General features: G+C 39.6%; 1 protein-coding gene across 4 annotated transcripts in view; it reads right to left on the bottom strand.

Annotated features, from left to right (window-relative positions):
* CRLF1 (cytokine receptor like factor 1) overlaps positions 1-24,213 on the bottom strand; it is a 240,440-nt gene that overhangs the window by 84,833 nt on the left and 131,394 nt on the right. For all 4 annotated transcript variants that reach the window (XR_012235660.1, XM_073595878.1, XM_073595987.1 and 1 more), the window contains exon 4: positions 9,927-10,096. Coding sequence is in view for 3 of the 4 variants with exons in the window: in XM_073595878.1 (XP_073451979.1) it covers positions 9,927-10,096 (170 nt within the window). In the remaining variant the exon portion in view is untranslated. The remainder of the gene's footprint in view (positions 1-9,926; positions 10,097-24,213) is intronic.

Here is a 24,213-nt window from a genome sequence, read left to right as displayed (position 1 = left end):
AATAAAAAATTATACAAATTCTGTTCACTATGAAGGCAGAAATTATACCATATTTTGTTTACCTCGTGTTTATGCCCTATGTTTCCCCTATGTATGCCCTATGTTTCCCTTATGTATGCCCTATGTTTGCATTTTTGTTTATTCGTTTTTTAATATACTCCCTTCATCAAGTGCCTGTGACACTTCCTGTTAATGATACTGTATCCATATAGAAAGCACATACCAAAGTCCAAGAGTGCTGATTATACATTTGGGCCAGACCACTGTCAATTTGTGAACCTGTCACCCTTCTGGATTATCTTTTCCCAGAAAGAAGTTTTCTGAATCAGTTGTGGATCTATATACAGTAAAAAGAGGGTATATTTTCTCTGTGAATATATTGAATGTATATTTCTATCAATATCTATAATTTTGTAGCCGTCTGACACATTATGTGTCAGATGGAACAAATTAAGCTTCTCACCACATTACCTCACCATTTAATATAAGGACCTACCTAATCTATCCATTGCACTACATAGTTGTTGGTAGATCGCAAGGAGATTGTACAGTCAGATTGTAGCATGTGTGGTGAGCCTTTTGCTGATTGGATGTGGTTGATATACTGAAGGAGTAGAGCATGGTCACTTTCCAAAGTGAATTTAAACTTTGCAAGGAACATATAACTTTCCTTTGTATATGTGGTAAAAAATTCACTTTGCAAAGAATACCCAGTAATGTGCAAGGAAATTTAAAAAAAAAAATGAAGTCAGTACAGCTTCACCTCATTTATTAAGCTTTCAAAATGCTTTACTTCTTTAGTAAAGCAGCCACAGTGTATTTGTATATATGATCCAGATATCCATTTTTTACAGTGTCTTTGTTAACATATTGAAGCCAGAGACAGAGACTTTATAAATGATCAAGACACTGAACTCATCTGCTAATTTATAATTGGAGTTATAACTCATGTATTATTTCCACTAATTATTTACAGGTATGTGGTAATGAAGTAATAATAGTAATACTGTAATTGCATTATTTGTAACTCGTAATAGATCTTCTTCAGTAGAAGGTTAATTATTAGTTGCCAGGTACACATGAATTCAATGTTTAAATGCAAATCGCACTGCCATGAGATTTTGGTAAAGTAATTTGTTACATCGTTTCACAACAATTTAACATTCATTAAAACAGTAATTAATCAGACAAATAAAATGAATATTTTTTGATAGCTGTCTGTGTGATTTGTTGGTCATTGAAAGGTACTAACTGATATGATTGATTTGATTTAGTTTAGATTTATTTTTATGTTATTTTACTCAATTAGTTAAGAAAATTATTTAATTTGTTCATTGAATGTATTATTAACTCATTAGATAAGGCAGCCTATTAACTGATCGTTTGGTTAGTTGTTAGTCAGGTTCACCTACAATAAATATTGTAAGTTTGAATTATTAAACAATTTACATTTTTACCAGTTAAAACTGATATTTTGTTACTTGATTACTTATGGAGTCCATTAATTTTTATTAGAGATATAATTACATGGATTTTAAAACTATATTTATTGGGCTTAAAAAAAAAATAAGACATAGGTACTATTGTATTTGCCATTATATCGAAAAATGTAAATTGAATTAAACTTTTATTTCAAAAAAAAAAATAAGCAAAGCAAAATACAGCAATGTTGTAAAAAGGCATATTAAATAAAAGAACAATGAAATTAAGAAAATGGAAAGCAATAGAAAATTGAAAGAAAGTATGAATATAAGCCACGGTTAAAAAAGGATTTCTATAATTAAAAGCAATTAAGCATCTAGTAGTTATTAGAATGCAATGTGCTAAAGTTATGGTGAAAATCTATTCAAAGCTCTTCTTTTATTTTTAGCTTGATTCAAGTGGGTCACCTGGACATGGAGTTAAGGAAATCTTTCCAGTTGGGGAACAGACAGAATAAAAACCTAAACTAAACCTAACAAGAAGCAGTAAGAGCACCACACTATACCTAAAATGAAAAACCCAACAGGAGTTCCTATTCGTTCACAATCCTACTAAAAAATGTTTTTATTATAGCCATCTAAGTTCCATTGGAGAGTAGGGATGGGCTGAACAGACCCCTGTTCGGTTTGCACCAGAACTTCCCAACACTGTAAAAGTTTGGACCCAAATAACGAACCTCATTAAAGTCAATGGGACCCGAACGTCAAAAATCAAAAGTGCCCATTGTGAAGGCTTATATGCAAGAATTTGGGCATACAATTGTTATAGGGGTTTACACACACACACGTCCCTGTTCTGCCAGTAACGAAACCTCATTCAGCACTGAATGTCCGTTCTGAAAAGCACGCTGGATGCAGGGAAGCCCAACAACTCAATAGCATACTGGGCAAGTTCTGGCACTGCATGGCACCTTTTAGCCTGACTCTGGGAATAGCCCTTTAAACGCTTGGAGTACCTGGTGTACCTGGACAATTCTGCAGAGGAGGGCATAGAGGTGGCGGAGGAGGAGGGGTAGAGCTCACAGGTCTGGCATCATCACCACCAGCTGTAAGGGGACGTGGGGGCTGTCATGGTCCCTACTGTGCCATGCAGATGGCCAGGCATGGTCATGCCCCAAGTGGCTCAAAGAGGTATTGAACCTATGACTGCCTGTTTAGTGTTCCTGTTACTTTGCCTCTGAGCCACACCTCAGTTCCTTTCAGCCTGCTTTCCAGCTTTGCCTAGTTCTTCATGAAATACTGAGGCCATACTCTGGATCTTGTTGCAATTAGTACCTGTCACTCCTGGTTCAGCTGAGGCAGTTTATCCTATCAGCTGTGTATAAAACACTGCCTCACTCTGAGGGCTTTGTCAATTCATTGTTTCCTGTTTTGCATAAGTTTCCAGTATTCCTGTGTTCCAGTTACAGCATTCCAAGACTGACTCCGGCTTCAGACCCTGGCTCTGCTTATCGTTTATTCTGTCTTCTGGAATCCCTGACTACGGCTTTACCTCGACTATCCTTTGGCAAATTCCTGTCAAGCCCCCGTGCACAGACTCACAGCCCAGGTAGCTTATTACCCTGTTACTGTGGGCTGTGTGTATTTGCAAGGGTGAGCATACATCTCTGCATCATTTACTCCAACCTAGGTAAGCCCTTACAGGGGCACAACAAGCTGCAGCACCGAGCCCTGTCCTGCATCCTTCCGAGTTGCAAGCAGTGTTACCCAGTGTGCCGTGAACGAAATATATCGTCCCTGTCCATGCTTACTGGACCACGTGTCAGCAGTAAGGTGGATTTTACAGCTGACTGCCTTGCCCAATGATGCCAGAACATTCCCTTCCAGGTGATGGTAGAGAGATGAAATGGCCTTACGTGAAAAGTAGTAGCATCTGGGAACCTGCCATTGTGGTACAGCACATCATGCAAATTCACGGAAGGGGGCAGAATCCACCAGGCAGAAAGGCAGAAGTTGGAGAGCCAACGGCTTTGACAAGCTTGCATTTAGACGCTGGGCATTTGCTACAGCAAATGGGGCAGAGAAATTTGATGGCTACAGTCTACAGCTGGTGGTGTGCTGCTGGCAGATGTGCTGCTAGGACCTGGGACACCCTGTGCTATACCATCATCCCTGTCAGTGGAGGCTGCTGAGAGGTAATGACTCGGTATAGCAGGGGCAGACTGAAGTGGGTAAGGAGGAGGAGGGACAGATTTGTGCCCTTTTTGTGTGGCTTTTAGTTGCTCTTGCCAATGGGCTGAGTGGTTGGACGTTAAATGCCTTGTTAAGCATGTGGTACCCAAATGGTTGGTGTTTTTGCTATGTTTGATGTGCTTGAGACACAGTTTGCAGTGTTTGCAGTGTGCTGAAAAAGGCCCAGACAGCTGAGCTTTGGGGAGTGGGCCGGGAGATAACAGCTGCATAATGTGATGGAATAGGGTGGCTGCTCTCTACTCTTTCTTGATGTTGGCCTCCTTGAGGTTGTGCCTCCTCACCTTCAGTTTCAGTGACCTTCAGTGACCTCATCATAATCATCATCATCATCTCCATCTCCTTCATCTTCATCATTACCACTGGAGACAGCTTGGCAATACACTGCGGCATGGGGAACATGAATGCCAATTTGTCTACCAGTGTTCCTCCCTCTCTCTAGGTTCATGTTCCTGTCATCCTCAACCTCAGAACCAACATCTGAATCCAGTAATGGCTGGGCATCATCAAGGACCAAGTGGCTGATGCTGTGGTCAAATAACTCAGCTGACTCCTCAATGGCTGATGTTGGGGCTATGGCAGGACTATATGTGGACAAGGAGGCAAGTTTATCCACTCTGGCAACTGCAGGGGACTGCAAACTTGTCTCTGCTTGCATGACAGAGGATGAGGAGGATGAGGAAGGTTTAGTAAGCCAGTCCACCACCTCCTCTGCATGCTGTGGCTGGATAGCATATGCACACTCATTAACAGAGGAAATGATGCCCTGCCTGAGGACTGACCACCACGTCCACCTTTGCCTGTGGACACATTTGTTGCTGGCCTCCTTACAGTGCCAAGGAAAGAAACATCTGTTTCTCGTTGTTGTCCTCTCAGACATTATTGGGAGGGAGGGGGGGGGGGTGCTTATAAGCAAATGTAAAGAAGAAGTTGAAACCTGTACATAGCACTTTAATCAATGTAAGAGGTGTTTGGTGCACTTTAATTTGAGTACTCACACTACACAGACATACTCCACGGATACACTATAATATACTGCAACATAATGCGCCAAATGTACAGTGATGTACAGAACTATATGGCGTTAAACTGGCAGTAACGCATACAGAACTATATGGCGTTAAACTGGCAGTAATGCACACAAAACTATGTGGCGTTAAACTGGCATTAACGCACACAGAACTATATGGCGTTAAACTGGCAGTAACGCACACAGAACTATATGGTGTTAAACTGGCAGTAATGCACACAGAACTATATGGCGTTAAACTGGCAGTAACAAATACAGAACTATATGGCGTTAAACTGGCAGTACCGCACACAAAACTATGTGGTGTTAAACTGGCAGTAACACACACAGAACTATATGGCGTTAAACTGGCAGTAACGCACACAGAAGTAAATGGCGTTAAACTGGCAGTAACGCACAAAATTATATGGCGTTAAACTGGCAGTAACACACACAGAACTATATGGCGTTAAACTGGCAGTAACGCACACAAACTATATGGCGTTAAACTAGTAGTAACGCACACAAAACTATATGGTGTTAAACTGGCAGTAATGCACACAGACGTAAATGGCATTAAACTGTCAGTAACGGACAAAACTATATGGAGTTAAACTGGCAGTAACGCACACAGGACTATATGGCGTTAAACTGGCAGTAACTCACACAAAAGTATATGATGTTAAACTGGCAGTAACGCACACAGAAGTAAATGGCATTAAACTGGCAGTAACGCAATCAAATAGACGATGTTCAACTGTCACTACACTGACGCTATCTGAACTGTCCCTACTCTAGCTATATACTAATGTCAAGATTATTGACACGGTCACACTACACTGAAACTATCTGAGCTGTCTCTACTCTACACGAATGTATGTATGAATGACACGTTCTCACTACACTACAGTGAAACTATCTGAGCTGTCCCTACTCTAGCTGCACACTATGCAAAGCTGAATGATAGTCCTCCTCACTACACTCACACTATTCCTAGACTGACACTAAACTAATATTCTACACTGACAATTGAAGCAAAATAGCACAGTATAGCACACTAACTAATTAACTAAACAGAGCCCTGTTCTATCTCTCTCCACGCCGAAATCACACTGAAAATGGTTGCCATTGACAGAATACTTTTATACTGTGGCACGGGAATGAGCCATGATTGGATAAAGTCATGATGACAGTGTCCAATCATGACTCTGACAGTGCTCTGTGCCCTGGTTGACTGAAGCTTTCACTGCTTAAGCCAATCAGGGCTTGCAATGCACTGTTCAGCGCCGCAATGCATTGTGGTCAGTTCTGCTTGTTGAACGTCCGAACAGCGAAAGTTCGGCCCGAACTTATGCTCGGGCCAAACCATTCGCCCATCCCTATTGGAGAGAAACAGCCTCACTTTCTGTGTGGTCCCTAAGTCAGGGAGTAAAGAAATCCTAACCTTTCCCCCAAAAAGTGCTGGCCAGCACAGATGCCTGAGGTTAGTCATGTCATGCCTGTGTGTCAATGGACAGTTCTAGATAATTTAAATATTATCTTTCCTTTCAGTGTGTATGTGTGTGTGTGTGTGTGCCTGATGGGGGAAGGGGCAAATTGTTTTTTGATTTCTGGAAGATTTGGATACATACATTTTTATTTCTTAGCTTTTAATTTATTAGAAATTTGCAAAACCTATAAAAAGGTGATATAGTAGTATACAGTATATAGTGGAAAACTGTTTAGCTAATTCATAGTGGCAAATGCAATTTATGAACCAAGTGGTGGATAAAAAAATGAAAAACATTTGTTACCCAGTTGCCACCTGGCCACGGTGCATTTGCTGCAGCAGGGCGGCATGGGCAGGCTGGATCATGTACATGTATCTCATCCAGCCGAGGTGGGGTGTACAGCACGCTGCTCGCATGACCCTTGTGTCCACCACTTGCTATACAATCACATGATCACAATGTCAACAAAGCTTTTATGAATTAATTTCATTCATGACAGCTAGGGTTGCACCGATACCACTTTTTTAAGACCGAGTACAAGTACCGATACTTGGGTGGGGTGTCAGTGTGTTTTTTATTTTATTTTTTATTATTTTTACAATTTAAAATTTTAAATATTTATTTATTACAATTCTTTATTTCTTTATTTATTTTTTTATGAGCCCTGTTGGGGGGCTTTGGTGAGATATCAGGGGTCTTCACAGACCCCTGACATCTCCCTTTTGAGACACAGAAAAGGACTGAGGACGCATATTCCACTGTCCTTTTTTCAGCTGCACTGAAGTTGAATGGACAGGAGACAGAGGCTCCTCTACATTCATAAACTGAAGCATCGTAAACACAGTTTACGATGCTCAGTTATGAATGGACAGAGTCAGTGATCACTGACTCTGTTCATTCGGAATAGGAAGGATCTGACAGATTTACTGGCTCCTTTCTCTGCTCTCCATCCTGAAAGATTGACACAGAGGGGGGACAGGAGCGGAGTACACGGAGGGGGACAGGTGCGGAGTACACGGAGGGGGGACAGGAGTGGAGTACACGGAGGGAGGACAGGAGCGGAGTACAAGGAGGGGGGACAGGAGAGGAGTACACGGAGGTGGGATAGGAGCGGAGTACACAGAGGCGGGACAGGAGCAGAGTACATGGAGGGGGAACAGGAGCGGAGTACACAGAGGGAGGACAGGACCGGACTACACAGAGGGGGACAGCAGGAATATACAGGGACAGTCAGGGTGATCGGTGTGGCAGTGGGGGGAGTTACAAGCACCGATCCCCCGTATAGATTTAAATAAAGCAGCTGGAAGCCGCAGAGGGGAGGAGAAGCGGCTGTCAGCTACTTTATTGAAATCTATGCAGGGAGATCAGTAATTGTAACTCCCTCCACCGCCGCACCGATCATCCCCTGACTGCCCAGGTATTGGATTAGGCATCTGAGCATTTGCCCGAGTACAAGTACTCAGGAAAATACTCGGTACTAGTATCGGTGCAACCCTAATGACAGCTGTGATTACTATAGTGATGCTGTGATTGGCTCACAGCTATCACACGGTACTTGGGCCAACCACAGCACCTAGTACCATGTGATAGCTGTGGGCCAATCACAGAATCACTATATGAATCACAGCAGTTATGAATTTAACCCATTCATGACAGTTCAAATAAATTCTGTATAAAAAAATCCCTTAGTGCCCATCCCCCCACCCTCCATTGGTAGTAGAGAGAAAGCTGATTGGGCAGAACGTGTTAGGTGGGTGGTAACGTCATTACCTAGGGTGGAGCTAGGACACCATTTTGCTGAGGTGTTTTTGTATAGTGGAAAAGCCCTTTTACCCTTTCCACCATGTGAGTGTATTTTCACAAGTTTTTTTTTTAAAAAGTGGTTTGAGATCTGCACTATCCTGCCTTTTCTTTTTTATGACATAGATATTGGAAAGACTGATCTAGTATGTAGAATGGCCCTGGATGCAACCTGTGATACATCTTTATATTAATATGTTAGTTTGACCTAATGAAAAAATACCAGGCAAGCCTTTTTTCTTGCCTAATACAAACAAAAGGAATAAAAGTATAATAATTCTTTTTGCTTCAATTCTGTGGCTGTAAAAAAAAAAAAACTTGTGAATGCTATATTAGCTTTTTTTTTATACAAGTCTCCTAAATAACACATTAAAAGTATAATAAATGTATTGTGTTTTGCCTTTTATTTGGTACTATTTCCCCAAAACTTGGAGAAAAAACACAAATTCTCTGTTAATACCTTGCGGTATAAAATAAAAAACAACAAAGTGTAGATGTAATGTGTCAAAGACAGTATGGATCTTGGGTCCCAATGACATTGAGGATTAAACAAATGAAATAGATAAGTTGATACAACAAATATATATAAGTATAAATGGATCAATGGAACCCTTGTGAAAATGGTGCAAAAAAAAAAGTTGTATATATATATATATATATAATATATAGTCCCAGTCTATATGGTTGAAGGTGTAAAGTTCATCAATGGAAACCTCTAGTTTGAGGAATTATTCCAAGAGCTGGGATGTGTGATTGTGAAAAAAAGACCACCACCGTGTGGAAAGGAGGCTTAATACCTTACGGTATACATTTTTCTTATGTTTTTTTTATTTTAATAGTTTGGTATAGCTAGGCCAATGATGATAACAATGTATGGTGACAGAAAATCAATCATGCAAAAAATGTGGCCTATTGCTTTATATGTGCTTTCCCTAATTTATGCAAGTTGCAGGGCAAGGTTAAACACACAAATGCAACACAGTTTCTTACTGTTTTTTTTTCACATGTAGTAAAAATAAATTAAGAAAAAAATATTAATTAAAAATAAATAATTCAGTAATGCTAAAGCATTGTTGGACTTTATTCACTATATTATCAACATCATGGCTAAATTAATCTAAATGTTTTTTTTTTTTAAACGAACATGAAGGTATTGGTTTCCACTGATCCTTAGCAGAGTGGAAATCAGGGAGATTTTCTGGCTTAGCTGTCATCTTAAAACAATATATTATATAATTTAGTGATCTTTAAAGTAGTTTAACATTTGAAGTTCCAAGCCTTATATCTTTTTATCAAATACCTGCATTTTTCAGTAAAACAGAGCAAGAAGATGTGATGTAACTAAAACAGTTTTTTATATTTTAATTCTCTACAGCATGTTTATCATTTACATTCATATAAACTGGTAGATTTGGAGTGAGCAGATCTGGTTCTCAGGTGGATACCTGTTGTTAAAAGTTGTGTGCGAGCTGCCACTCTCTTTCCATGTGATAGGCAAACACCTTGCCTACAGCAACCAATGATATTTATCTTCGCAATAGCTTTTGGGTTACTGCACTTTGCTTTTTTACTTTAGCAAAGTGAAAATTAGGGTGCTAATTTAATGCAATAACTGCATAGTCAAATAAAGGGAATACATACAAATGTATCAACGGAACACATTTTGTTAGCACATAAAAACACAAAAAATAAAAAAGTAGAACCATTATCACTTCAACACTATAAGTAGTCACTATTAATGATCACCATTAGTGATAAAAAGCTCACTCAAAGTAGCTGTAAAATTATACACAGAAGCAATTAAAAAAGTCAGCAATTGACAGACATTCTTTCAACTCACAATAACTGTTGGGAGTTTATATACATAAATATACAGTTCACTGAAGTTATCACACTAAATGAACACAAAGAAATTCAAGTTCCACGGGGTATAGGGAAGGCTCTAATGTATCTTACCCACATCAAGAATGTCCAGGGTTATTATGTCAGAGGTGATGGATCCTAGTCTGTTTGAAGCCTCCACCCAAATTTCATATGGTGTGAAAAGAGCAAGATCCTTAGGAATGTGGCAAGAATATTGACCCATGGTATGATATTCTTGACATGTGTTATCTCTGCCATACCACCTGGAAAATATACAAATTTGCAGTTTAATGTGGGAAAAGTTTCTGTCAAGTTGCAGACAGAAGAGCTCAAGGTACACGTAATACACATCTTGTCACATTTACTATAATATATCCATTTCAAATGTACAGTATTTATGATATAATTCTTGCACATTAAATCATTAGAAAATGTGTTTAATTTGTTTTATATATACAGTGGAGACGGAAAGTATTCAGACCCCCTAAAATTTTTCACTCTTTGTTATATTGCAGCCATTTGCTAAAATCATTTAAGTTCATTTTTTTTCCTCATTAATGTACACACAAAACCCCATATTCACAGAAAAACACAGAATTGTTGACATTTTTGCAGATTTATTGAAAAAGAAAAACTGAAATATCACTTGGTCCTAAGTATTCAGACCCTTTGCTGTGACACTATATTTAACTCAGGTGCTGTCCATTTCTTCTGATCATCCTTGAGATGGTTCTACACCTTCATTTGAATCGAGCTGTGTTTGATTATACTGATTGGACTTGATTAGGAAAGCCACACACCTGTCTATATAAGACCTTACAGCTCACAGTGCATGTCAGAGCAAATGAGAAACATGAGGTCAAAGGAACTGCCTGAAGAGCTCAGAGACAGAATTGTGGCAAGGCACAGATCTGGCCAAGGTTACAAAAAAATTCTGCTGCACTTAAGGTTCCTAAGAGCACAGTGGCCTCCATAATCCTTAAGTGGAAGATGTTTGGGACGACCAGAACCCTTCCTAGAGCTGGCCATCCAGCCAAACTGAGCTATCGGGGGAGAACAGATGCAGTCGGGAGATGGGAGAAAGTTTTAGGAAGTCAACCATCACTGCAGCCCTCCACCAGTCGGGGCTTTATGGCAGAGTGACCCAAAGGAAGCCTCTCCTCAGTGCAAGACACATGAAAACCCGCATGGAGTTTGCTGAAAAACACCTGAAGGACTCCAAGATGGTGAGAAATAAGATTCTCTGGTCTGATGAGACCAAGATAGAACTTTTTGGCCTTAATTCTAAGCAGTATGTGTGGAGAAAACCAGGCACTGCTCATCCCCTGTCCAATACAGTTCCAACAGTGAAGCATGGCGGTGGCAGCATCATGCTGTGGGGGTGTTTTTCAGCTGCAGGGACAGGACGACTGGTTGCAATTGAGGGAAAGAAGAATGCGGCCAAGTACAGGGATATCCTGGACGAAAACCTTCTCCAGAGTGCTCAGGACCTCAGACCGGGCCGAAGGTTTACCTTACAACAAGACAATGACCCTAAACACACAGCTAAAATTATGAAGGAGTGGCTTCACAACAACTCCGTGATTGTTCTTGAATGGCCCAGCCAGAGCCCTGACTTAAACTCAATTAAGAATCTCTGGAGAGACCTAAAAATGGCTGTCCACCAACGTTTACCATCCAACCTGACATAACTGGAGATGATCTGCAAGGAGGAAAGGCAGAGGATCCCCAAATCCTGACGTGAAAAACTTGTTGTATCTTTCCCAAAAAGACTCATGGCTCTATTAGATCAAAAGGGTGCTTCTACTAAATACTGAGCAAAGGGTCTGAATACTTAGGACCATGTGATATTTCAGTTTTGTTTTTCTTTTTTAATAAATCTGCAAAAATGTCAACACTTCTGTGTTTTTCTGTCAATATGGGGTTCTGTGTGTACATTAATGATAATTTTGTTGTTCTTTCCACACCTAAGTGTTGTAATAAAGTTCAAAAGAAATAAAAATCCCAACTATTTTTTTTTTTTTTATTTGGCTAGCATTTTACTGTTTTAAAGGAAAGTATGATAATTCAGTCCTATATATATATATATATATATATATATATATATATATATATATATATATATATATATATATATATATTTGTTTCTTTTTCTAAGTTAGTTATATATAAAATATGTTTTCATAGTCATCAGGTGGAGCTTCACGTCTACAGCTCTGTCTATTTACAGCCTGTTAAAAACAAGATGCATTTTATATACCAGTGTCAGTGGATGATTAATTTCAGAGACTAATAGCAGTGACTTTCTTTATTGGATGGTTCAATCTGAGGATTTAATCAAAAGAGCTGAAAAGAAAGCTTTGCCAAAATTTCTTTTTAGCTAACTCGTGCTCTGGGACACTTTCTCATGAAATCATACAAGCCAACATTTTTCTCTCAAGTTTTGGGTTTTTGTATGTACAAAAGTCAGGGTTCCCAGCAGCCCTTTGTCAGTGTGTGTTAGAGCAGACAAAGTGTAGTTGGGGATAAATACAAAAATTAGCTATTTGTTGCTGCTGCTGATTGGTGAAAACTGAAATATGTACACTGAGCCACTAACAAACTCACTGTGTGTTGGGCAGTCCTGATGCAGATGGGGATAGATTACAGTCTGTACAGAGAGAGATACCACCTGACACTGTGCCTCTGAAAAGTCCTATATTTACTGTCATCTACTGTATAACAGACCCTTATACCAGATAATGGTCTGGTATATATTTTAAGGGGGTACCCTATGCAAAAAAAAACCCAACTAAAACACTAAAACAGCACGTGGTACCTTAAAATCCATACCAGACCCTTATCTAAGCATGCAGCTTGGCTGACTAGAAAAGGGGGGGGGGGGTGAGCATGTGTCCTCCTCCTGAACCATAACAGGCCTCCCCAGGCAAAGGACCTTGTTCTTATGTTGACAAAGACATGGGTCTCATCCCCACATCTCTGACAACATTTTTTATTAAAAAATAAAATAAGATCAAATATGTCCCACATTGTAAATTCAATGTCAGTCATGTTATCCATGTGGTGCAGCACTCTGAAAAAAGTGACTGTAATGCACCCTTTAGGAATTAGTTGAATATGTGTTTTCTTGCCAACTTGTTCCTCTGAGGTGCTGCTCCCCATGAGCTCTATGGTGCAAAGTCTTATGTTTTCTTGTGCATTTGTTACCCAAATGACTGTAATTTTTAACACGACTGATATGCTGCAGGCCACAAGGCAGCAGATATGTTAAAAAAGATCCAAAGTTCTTTCCATCTGCAGTACTCACATACTGTCCTGAAGCTAGACAATTTTTCAAATTTTTCTGGATGTGTTTTTGCATGCAGTTTTCATGAGCTTCTTCTCCTTAACAAATTTTGATCAGCCGGTTGTTAAGGAGCAGGCAGCTGCCGCATCTTTAACAACCGACGTGTCATCAGCTGTCAGTGGGATTCTCCGCTGACAGCTGAATGTAAAAAAAAGAATTGCTGGCAAATTCTGGTCTGATATGGATTTTGAGGGGAACCCCACTCCAATTTTTTTACTTCAGCTGTTAATGGGGAACCCCGTTGACAGCTGATGACTCATCGGTTGTTAAAGAAGCGTTGGCTGCCCTCTCCTTAACAACTGGCTATTTGTAGTTTGTAATGGAGGAAAAAGAATACCAAGAATATCATTGAGAGAATTGGTATTTTTTTCTATGTTAACCTAAAAGTCCCATAAAATGGAGGACCCTTACCATAGATGGTCAAACTCATTACTGTATTTCTCCACAAAGACCCCATTCCTCAAGAAATGTAAATTTTTAGGAATGTTAGGAATGTAAATCCATCAGTATTACAATCGTGTATATACAGAGTTTTGAAGCAGTACTTTTTCACCCAACGCGTTTCGGAGTCAATTAAACTCCTTCCTCAGGGGTAGTGCACGCTTTAAATAGTTCTGTGTTAAAGAAGATATATTGAAAAGATAATAATCAATATCTGATTATCCATTAATAAAGCATTTCATAATGTAATTTTCATATTTGATACACTTACATTAAACACTGTATTGGCTGACTTGACATTCCATAAAATTTGTGATTAAAAACAGCGACAGTGACAAAGTTTGTCTGCCCAGTATGCTCTTGATTCCAATATGAACAAACATCTATGTGTTGGAGATGATGTAAGCAGGTAGAAGTGGGTTTTTTTGCTCCACCAAGAGTATATATATATGTTATTCTCTTTAAAAAGAAGAAAAGAAAAGCCCAAGAAATGTGGGCGTAAACTAAATGCTTGAGGCTCCACTGAGGCCGACCCCCTTTGCTGTTATGTATAAATAATTTTTGAATGTGGCACAAATTCACAGTCAGATGCTGATCTACAATATACATTATAGATTATTTGGTAGAAAATACCGCCCCCTGCCTTTGATCAGCAGCTACCTGTGTACAATAAATACATACATATCTTTTATAATTAAAAATAGTTTTTAGAAGCGTAAATACAAAATACGGTTCACCTAAACTAAGTTTTTCTAACCTAAAGCAACATGACAAATTTCTCGGGTGACAATTGGGAAACCCTCATGGAGGGATATTTAAAAGACTTTGGAGATAAGGAATCTATAGATTCAGAAATCTCTTCAGTCTTCTCCAGACTTTCTAAAACTCTGGAGAAAAAATCTTTGTTATATTGGCATGTCAGATCCTTTCAAGACTATATCAAAGAAGACATAAATCCCATGGGATTGCGAGTCCAGATCTTCCCTACCCTTGAAGGTCTGGACTCGGAATTCAAAGACAAATGAGAAAAGGCATTGCGTGAATGCTCACAGAGCCTAATGGAAATTTTAATAGATGAATATAGAAAAAGATCCAACAGCCTGGATGCAGATATAGTAAACTTATGTAACAAACTTCAACAACTTAAAAGCCAGAGACCCATTACAAACAAAGAAGATAGATTGAAAACACATCTAGAAGCATTTAATAAAGATATACACATGAAGAAAGGGCAGAAATTTATTCGAGATAGAAATGCCTTCAGGATGGCAAAGCATATAAATGGACCCAAAATACATCAAATTATAACAAAAATAATTATCATTAGGGACAACAATCCACTTCCCTACAAACAACCTCCAACTTGCCCCAACCCCCCTCCCAAACCACTCACAAATTGAAAACAGGACAGAGCACAAAACGTATGCATCACGGTGACCCCATTGAAGGACAACAAGCGAAAAAACTAACCCTGGATATCCCTAAGAAAACAAACCCCTCCATATCAATGCACGAGTCAAAAACCTCCAATACACAAGCTAATACTCACACTTTAAAGAAGGGAGCTTATCCCTCAACTCAACACCTCAACTACTAACTCATTGGACACCATCCCTAATAACCCTTCTTTTTTAGAGAAGATCCTCATGGGTGTTCAACCCACACAATCCAATTTAAACACATACACACAGATAGCACTTTAACTGTCACCCAAACCACCAATGAACAAAACGCAACTGAACTAAACATAATCAATCTTTCTTCGTATAAACTGTCTCAAGATGAAATAGCGATCCTCAAAAAAGGCCTAAATTTCTGCCCAAACCAAGACATAGACAAGTTTGAAATATACAAAGATCTCCAACTTTTTATTCGAAAATTGATTTTAAAAAAACTTTACCACAAACAAGAAGGGCCGACGGACTTCACGTTCAATGGCTCCCACTACCTCCAGGTGCAGGGGGTTGCGATGGGGACATGCTGTGCCCCATCGTATGCCAACCTGTACCTGGGGGAGTGGGAAACCATGTTCCTTGGTGATGAGGCTCTATCGATGTCTATCGATGTACATGGACTTCATTCTTGGGTGGTACCGGTACATCGATGATATATTCATCATCTGGGATGGACTAGCTGACCTACTCCAGCAATGCCTCTTGAGGATGAATCGCAATGATTTTAACTTAAACTTCACCATGTCTTTTGACACACAACGTGTCACTTTCTTAGATGTAGAAGCATACAGAGGAGAGGGGGGAGCAATTTTGAGCAGGCTATATAGGAAACCAACCGCAAGCAATGCCATCCTACACGCTACCAGCTTCCACCCTAAACCCCTCATGGATTCTATCCCTTTCAGCCAGTATCTTAGAATAAGATGAAACTGTTCGGATGATAATATTTTTAAAATTGAATCAAACAAACTACGTGAGCGACTGTTACAATGAGGATACTCGCATGCGTCATTGAAACGATCGTTTAAAAAAGCCTCTTTAAGATCAAGGATGGAATTACTCTATTCAGAGAAATCCAAAAACCAAAACGATGCCAATACCATCAGAATTATCACAAAATATACTAGCAAAAACAAGTCAAAAACATCATAGAAAAATACTGGCACATGCTGCAAAGCGATCCAGCACTGGGACCATTTGTACCGCCCAAGCCTCATTTCACTTTTAAACAAGCTACATCTCTAAGGCCTCTTTCACACGAACGATCTGTTCAGGTTCGCCTGTCAGTTTTTTAGGCGGACCTGAATGGACCCTCCAAAGACCTCTAGCATCGGATGTCAGCGGTGACATGTCCGCTGACATCCGACCCGCTTCGATCCGAAAAAGTGTAACGGAGGAAAAACCTACTTTTCCATCCGATTTCGGATCGGATCGGGTGAAGACGGACTCTACGGTCCGTCATCATCTGATCCCCCATAGAGGAGAGCAGCGCTCTGACAGGTCCGTTGCTTCACAGTGTGCAGCGACGGACCTGTCATCTGCCTGCTCAGCGGGGATCGGCGGAGCGATCCCCGCTGAGCAAGCGGATGTTCACGGGGCGGATCATCATGGATCCGTCCCGTGTGAAAGAGCCCTAAGGGACAGAATCACCACTAGTGAATATAAAGGGGAATCAAACAAATCTCAAATATAGAGGCACTTTCAAATGTGGAGCATGCAATTATTGTCAATACATGCTCGCACAGAAAAATCCCACCCTCCCCAACGGTCAAACGTTTTACCCTAAACATTTTGACAACTGTAGAACCCATGGGGTGATATATATGCTTCTATGTGAATGCACATGCTTCTATATTGGTAAAACAAAGGTGGAATTTTGGAGAAGAGCGTATAGGCAGATAAAATATATGAAAACCTGCGACCCCGATCTCCCCCTTGGGAGACATACCACATTAGTACACAACGGAAAGTTCCCAAAAATAAGATTTCTCATTCTGGACCGCGTGCATCCGAGTCCCAGAGGGGGAGACTGGAACAAGAGCCTATTACAGATGGAATCAAGCTGGATATATAGATTAAAGGCCAACCAACCTCCGGGCTTAAATGAAACAATATGGTTCAAGCCATTTCTTGAGGGTTTCTCCTCAGTGGGTAGGGAACAATAATATTGAGATTCGTCTAAACTCTGGGATTCGGACGCGGGCAGTCCAGTTACATCTATCTATCCTTAGCTTCTGAGACTGGAACAAATAGGACAATAATGTTTTTCTACTAATTATTACCATCCTAGGGTATTACTATACTAGCATTACACTATCCTATTATTGTACTTGTATATGGCATGATAAACAATGAATATAACATGCTATGTTTAATTTATGTACCTCTCAGATATGCATGTGGACATAGGAGCACATATCACTATATATATATTTATACACGGATGTGTTATCACATTTTTTGGTATCATAGAATATATAGCACTTGATATGTTATATAAGTGAAAGCTGCTTAAGTACCTTTACTCATTATTTATTTTTACTTTTTGCAATATGCCTATGCCATACTAATTAATTCTATGATCTGGACTCTCTCTGCCCATTTGCACTCTTTGATATCGAATAGGAAAATGTTGTTTACCACTATTTCTCAAAAAAAATTTCTGTTGATCCTACCATTAACCTCCCCTTTCTGCCTATCTTATAATAATTAGTCCGAAGACCTGGACTCTCTGTCTATCTACATTTTTGATATGTATCCAATAAGAAAATGTTTTTTTACTATTTTCCTATGCAAGAAATTCTGTTGATCCTGCCATCAACTTTGTCTTTTGATGTATATGATGATTTGGATCCCATACAACTTTTTTGATACGTTGAAGCATGTATTTTCCAAATATATAACGAATAGGAAAATGTTGTTTAACACTATTTCTCAAAAACATTTCTGTTGATCCCGCCATTAACCTCCCCTTCCTGCCCATCCTATAACAATTAGTCCGAAGAGCTGGACTCTGTCTATCTACACTCTTGATATGTATCCAATAAGAAAATGTTTTTTTTATTTCCCTATGCAAGAAATTCCGTTGATCCATTAACTTTGTCTTTTGATGTATATGATGAATTGGACCCCATACAACTTTTTGATATGTTGAAGCATGTATTTTCTAAATATATAACGAAAGTCCCAACATGTCATTTATGCCTGTGAGACCTTGCCTGTTACCAGTGTTCTCTTGCTCCCAGAATATCACACAAATCATTACTACACTTGTACTTTCATGCCTTAGTGGATGTTTTTTAACATCACACTATTACAATTACTTGACGCTCGCCCGGCACAAAAAGCCGCCCGGGTTACAAAACCCACGGCGGCACTATGCGAGACTACAGTCTATATCCATCATAGACTGGCCTCCATGTTGCGACTCTGGCAGACATGCGCAGCCCGCCAGGGAAGCTCTCTGTGTCGGTGGGTGGAGTGGGCGTGTTAATGTCCCGACGTATGGGCTCGCATATGCGCGCCAGGGACGCGATGGCGACCACACCTCTCAGGGGGCCATACATGGCTTGCACCTGCCTCCTCTCCCTCCTACTCAAATCAGCTGTTGTAATCAGATATCAACAGCTGATTGGAAGAAAGAGGCTTCTTAAACCAGCTGATTCCCATGCCGGACATCCTCCACACACTGCGGGATATTACCGGCCTGAACAGCTACTTGATCCGATTCACTCTCATGTCATGTAAGTTAAACTACTTTTATTCACCAACTATGATACCAACCTAAGCTGGCCAACTTTACTTCTATTTATTGTGGCTATAACTGGGACTCTTTTTGCTTGATTGAGTTCACACTAGACTGATAGCTATATGCTCTTAAACATCCTATGCATTACAATCAACTCCTAACTAAAAAACTCATTAGTTCTATTTGGAGGCTATACAACCATAATAATTCCTGTATACTTCTCTATTCATGTAGCACTTGGAGAAACTAATCCTTGAATCTGCATTTTTATAAATGAACAAGCACTACCTATTGGTTATGCAATCTCTACCCTAAATATGCCAATCACATCTATATTTAGCTCTGTCTGGGACTTCTTTGTTGACTCCCAGTCAACTTGCTAGATTAACCCCATACAGGATTAACTATATGATGACTACTATACTTTAGACCTAGCCTCACTATATACACTGTACATGTGACAGGTGTGTCTCTGTCAAGCAAATCTAGTACCATCTGTCCACCTAATATCACAGTATCTATATTATTTCTCTTTAAGCAACCCTTTAGCGTAAGGACATAATAATTTAAAATAATATTTGCAATCTAAATAGACAACTAATTGAATACCCTATCTTATCTACTACCTCTCTAGATATCAATATATATACCTATGAACATCAACTTTTGAGCCACCTTCAGGTATGAACTTAATTTTCCAAACCAACTTCCTTACTATATTAATATAGGACCTCCTACTATATATTTATGTTATCACATTTTTTGCAGGATTTGCTTCTCGGCCTCAGTGGAGCCTCAAGCATTTAGTTTACGCCCACATTTCTTGAGCTTTTCTTTTCCTTTTTTTTGAAGAGAACAACATATATATACTCTTCGTGGAGCAAAAAAAACCACTTCTACCTGCTTACATCATCTCCAACACATAGATGTTTGTTCATATTGGAATCAAGAGCATACTGGGCAGACAGACTTTGTCACTGTTGCTGTTTTTAATCACAAATTTTATGGAATGTCAAGTCAGCCAATACAGTGTTTAATGTAAGTGTATCAAATATGAAAATTACATTATGAAATGCTTTATTGATGGATACTCAGATGGTGATTATTATCTTTTCAATACATCTTCTTTAACACAGAACTATTTAAAGCGTACACTACCCCTGGGGAAGGAGTTTAATTGACTCCGAAACGTGTCGGATGAAAAAGTACTGCTTCAAAACTCTGTATATACACGATTGTAATACTGATGGATTTACATTCCTAACAATAGATGTTACAGTTGTCATATTTTATTATGTTAATTCAATAAATACATTTGTACCAAGTATACCTCTTTTATGATTGCTACATGTGCCTGAAAAGTCCACCACTAGGGGACCCCCTTTGCTGTTATGTATAAATAATTTTGGATGTGGCACAAATTCACAGTCAGATGCTGATCTACAATATACATTATTATCTAAATGAACTTCGTTCCAAAGCTTCTTTACCTTTGCGAAAAGGTACCTAAACCCATTCCCACTGCACATTTAAAGAAACAAGTAGATTTACTAAATTTCACATGGGACTATAAAAGACATAAAGTCACTAAAACCTTTCTGTTTGCTTCTTGGTATGAAAGTGGTCTAGCCTTCCCAAACATGATAACATTTTATCAGGCAACACATCTGTGAGCTATAGCCTCCTGGTCTACCTTGTAAGCCTACAATCGCTGGACTGAAGTAAAAAAGCTTTGGATAGTGCCTGTACATCCCAATTCCCGACTGTGGAATGCAAATACCACTGTAGGACACTTCAGGCTCGAAAAACACTATGTCATTCCTGTGTGGCCTCTGGAGGACTGTAAACAATCAATATTCTTTGACCTTCTAGTTCAACCCTAAAATCCTTGACAGCCGGCTCCATCCATGACCTCGCTTGAAGACTTAGGCCTTTTTTCAATTTGGACGCCTGGTAGACGCTACGACTAGAAGATTGCTCTCTTTCATGAATCTCCAAGATAAGTTTAACTTCCCAAGTAGTGCATTGTATGGATAGTTTCAGATCCAATATTATGCCAAACCATTATGCATGCTTTGCAATTCTTGTTCATTGAAAGGGACCTTCCTAGAGGCCATTGATATCAGACATCTACAAAATATTGAATGCCCTCTCCCTCCATACAACAGGGTAGCACTCCTATATCTGTAATTGGTAGAAACTTCTGGAGGAATAGATATGCCTCTAAGCATGGCAGGGCATCTGGTCCCAGGTGGCAAAAAGTTTTGCACCCTTTAAAAGGAAAAGCTTTATAAAATACTCTACCACTGATACCAAACTCTGATAAGTGAAAACTGTTGGAGATGCAAGAGGGAGAGGGGTTCTATTTAATACATATTCTGGCAGTGACTACTTTTTAAACTCTTCTGGGAACGATCCACACTCTTCTTAATTGAATTTTTAATGTAATATTCACTTTAACACCCCCCCCCCCCCCCCCAAATTTTCCTCTTGGGCCTTCCTCCACCAGCTCCCTCTAAGACAGCCAAAAATCTTCTTTCACTTTTTTCCTCAAATACTCACTGGAAGTGGTGTCTGGTAGCACTTAATTACATGCAGGAACAATCTTAAATTGATGGAGAATCTCATGGCACATATAAATGGCACTCTTTAGCACTGTGATAAGGTTTGGGAACTATGGCACCTTAAGGAGGACCTACCCTAGAAAGAATCCATATGATCAACTCACTTCAGTGGAATGTTTGTGCTAGATGCCTGGCTTGAAGGATGGAGAGACCAGCGATTTTCTTCTCCCACTTTCTTACTTATCATTCATGTTGTACAGGCCTGAATTTTTTTAGCTATATGACTATATTCTCCAGTTAGGGATTTTTTTGTTTACTTTCTCATTCTGTTTGATATTTTATATATTATATTTCACCTGAAAAACAATAAGGATTGACCTTCTCTTCTGTTGATATTGACTGCTCTTATACATACTACTTTATTTTCATTTTGTACCATGTTCTTATTCATGTTTCCATTATGAGAAATAAAAAAAATTATATTTATAAATCAAAAGAGGACCCTCTCCCTGCTAAACCATATTTTTTTTAATGTATCTTTGTGTTAGGATGTGCCCTCCATGGCAGTGCCCAACTCCCAATGCCCTCCTTTTGACAAATTGTAGCCTATTAGTCATAAAAATGCCCACAACTGATTTTTAAGATTTCTGCACAACCTGCCCCATAGAATTCAATTGGGTTTGAATTAAGGTTGACAATTTTTGGACTTTATGATGGGTTACACAAATGCTTTTGGCATTCTTTCCATTTGACAATGCCAAAGTCTGCCAATAGTGTAATTGTGGCATGCGGTTAAAGGAGGGCAGGACTATTCTCCATTATGAGGTGATGGAGACATTTCAGTGTGCTCTGGGTGACCCTGAAGGGATACATTCTAAAGTAAAATATATATATGTATCTTTTGAGTTGTTTGCTAAATCTTTTGCCTTATTACTTTTGCACCAGGTTTATCTTAACCAATCTTGGAAAAATAAAAAAATCATTCCTTACCTGATTAGGTCTTGTTAAATATTTACAGCTTTGATTGCTTAAGTAGAATATAAAAGCAAAACTTAAAGTGGTTGTAAAGCCTAAACATTTTTTTACCTTAAAGCATTCCTTGCATTAAGGTAAAAAATGTTTAGATGTCAGCATTTCTTTTCTGTTTCAATATTTTTATTAAGTTTCGAGAGAGTATGACAAGCCATGGTTTTCCCACGCAGGGACAATATTGAACAGGCACATACAAAAGATGGGGCGTATGTAAGTAGAATTATTAACATAACTATAAACTGTTGCCAGGACCCAAAAGGGTCAGGGTAGAGGAAAGGCAAATAGCACAATTTACACTGTATTGTCCCCTAAGGGAAATCAGTCTCCATATAATAGTCGTCATATCAAGAACGAAGAGGAAAAAAAAGACAGAGGGGAAATAAAAAGGGGAAAGAAGAAAAAGAAAGAGAGAGAAAGGCCCCAGGTGAGGGCGAGTACCACGGACGCGGGACCTGAACAAGCAAAGTTTACAGTCGACCATAGCTAGTCGGGGGCAGAGACGGGCAGGAGTATATCATCTAAGGGGCCCAAACTTTTAAGAATTTTGCATGCGAATCCTTAAAAATACTAGACATCTGCTCATCCACAATCAGAGCAGTCATTTTGGCTTTTACTCCCAGAAAAGCAACAGAGTCTTCCAGGCCTGGGCTATAGTTTGCTTGGCAGATATAAAAAAGTATGAGGCCAATTTCTGCTGATGCGTGAAAAGACCTGGTATAGGACAATGTAAAGGTGTCAACATTTCTTTTAACTCTTCAGTGCAAACAGATTGCACTGTTCCATATACTTGTTTCGCAGTGCATTCTAGAGAATGCATTTAAACAGCTGGTGTACTGCCCTTAGAATTAAACCAAATTTGGGCAGCACAGTGGTGCAGTGGTTAGCACTCTCGCCTAGCAGTAAAAAGGGTCGCTGGTTTGAATCCCAACCACGACACTACCTGCCTGGAGTTTGCATGTTCTCCCTGTGCCTGCGTGGGTTTCCTCCAGGTACTCCGGTTTCCTCCCACACTCCAAAGACATGCTGGTAGGTTAATTGGCTTCTGTTCAAAAATTGGCCCTAGTATATGAATGTGAGTTGGGGACCTTGGATTGTGGGTTCCTTGAGGGTAGGGACTGATGTGGGTGTACGATGTATGTGCAGAGTGTTGTGTGAATTGGCTGCACTATATGGGTACCTTAAATAAAAAAAATAGGGATGATTGTAGACACGCACCCACACTCACTCTGGATGGACTGGTGTCTTTATTCAACCTTACTAACTATGTGACTATGTAACCATAACTGATCTATCAGCAATATGGGCTGAAGAAATAACAACTGACTTTGTACACTTATGCCCCGTACACACGGTCGGATTTTCCGACGGAAAATGTGTGATAGGACCTTGTTGTCGGAAATTCCGACCGTGTGTGGGCTCCATCACACATTTTCCATCGGATTTTCCGACACACAAAGTTTGAGAGCAGGCTATAAAATTTTCCGACAACAAAATCCATTGTCGGAATTTCCGATCGTGTATACAAAAATCCAACGCACAAAATGCCACGCATGCTCAGAATAAATAAAGAGATGAAAGCTATTGGCTACTGCCCCGTTTATAGTCCAGACGTACGTGTTTTACGTCACCGCGTTCAGAATGATCGGATTTTCCGACAACTTTGTGTGACCGTGTGTATGCAAGACAAGTTTGAGCCAACATCCGTCAGAAAAAATCCTAGGATCTTGTTGTCGGAATGTCCGACCGTGTGTACGGGGCATAAGACTTGTAAACACGTTTCTTACATTGTCCCACT

The sequence above is a fragment of the Aquarana catesbeiana genome, linkage group LG01 (assembly GCF_042186555.1).
Source record: "Aquarana catesbeiana isolate 2022-GZ linkage group LG01, ASM4218655v1, whole genome shotgun sequence".
In the NCBI taxonomy this organism is placed as follows: Eukaryota; Metazoa; Chordata; class Amphibia; order Anura; family Ranidae; genus Aquarana; species Aquarana catesbeiana.
This window is presented reverse-complemented; position numbering and strand designations above follow the sequence as displayed.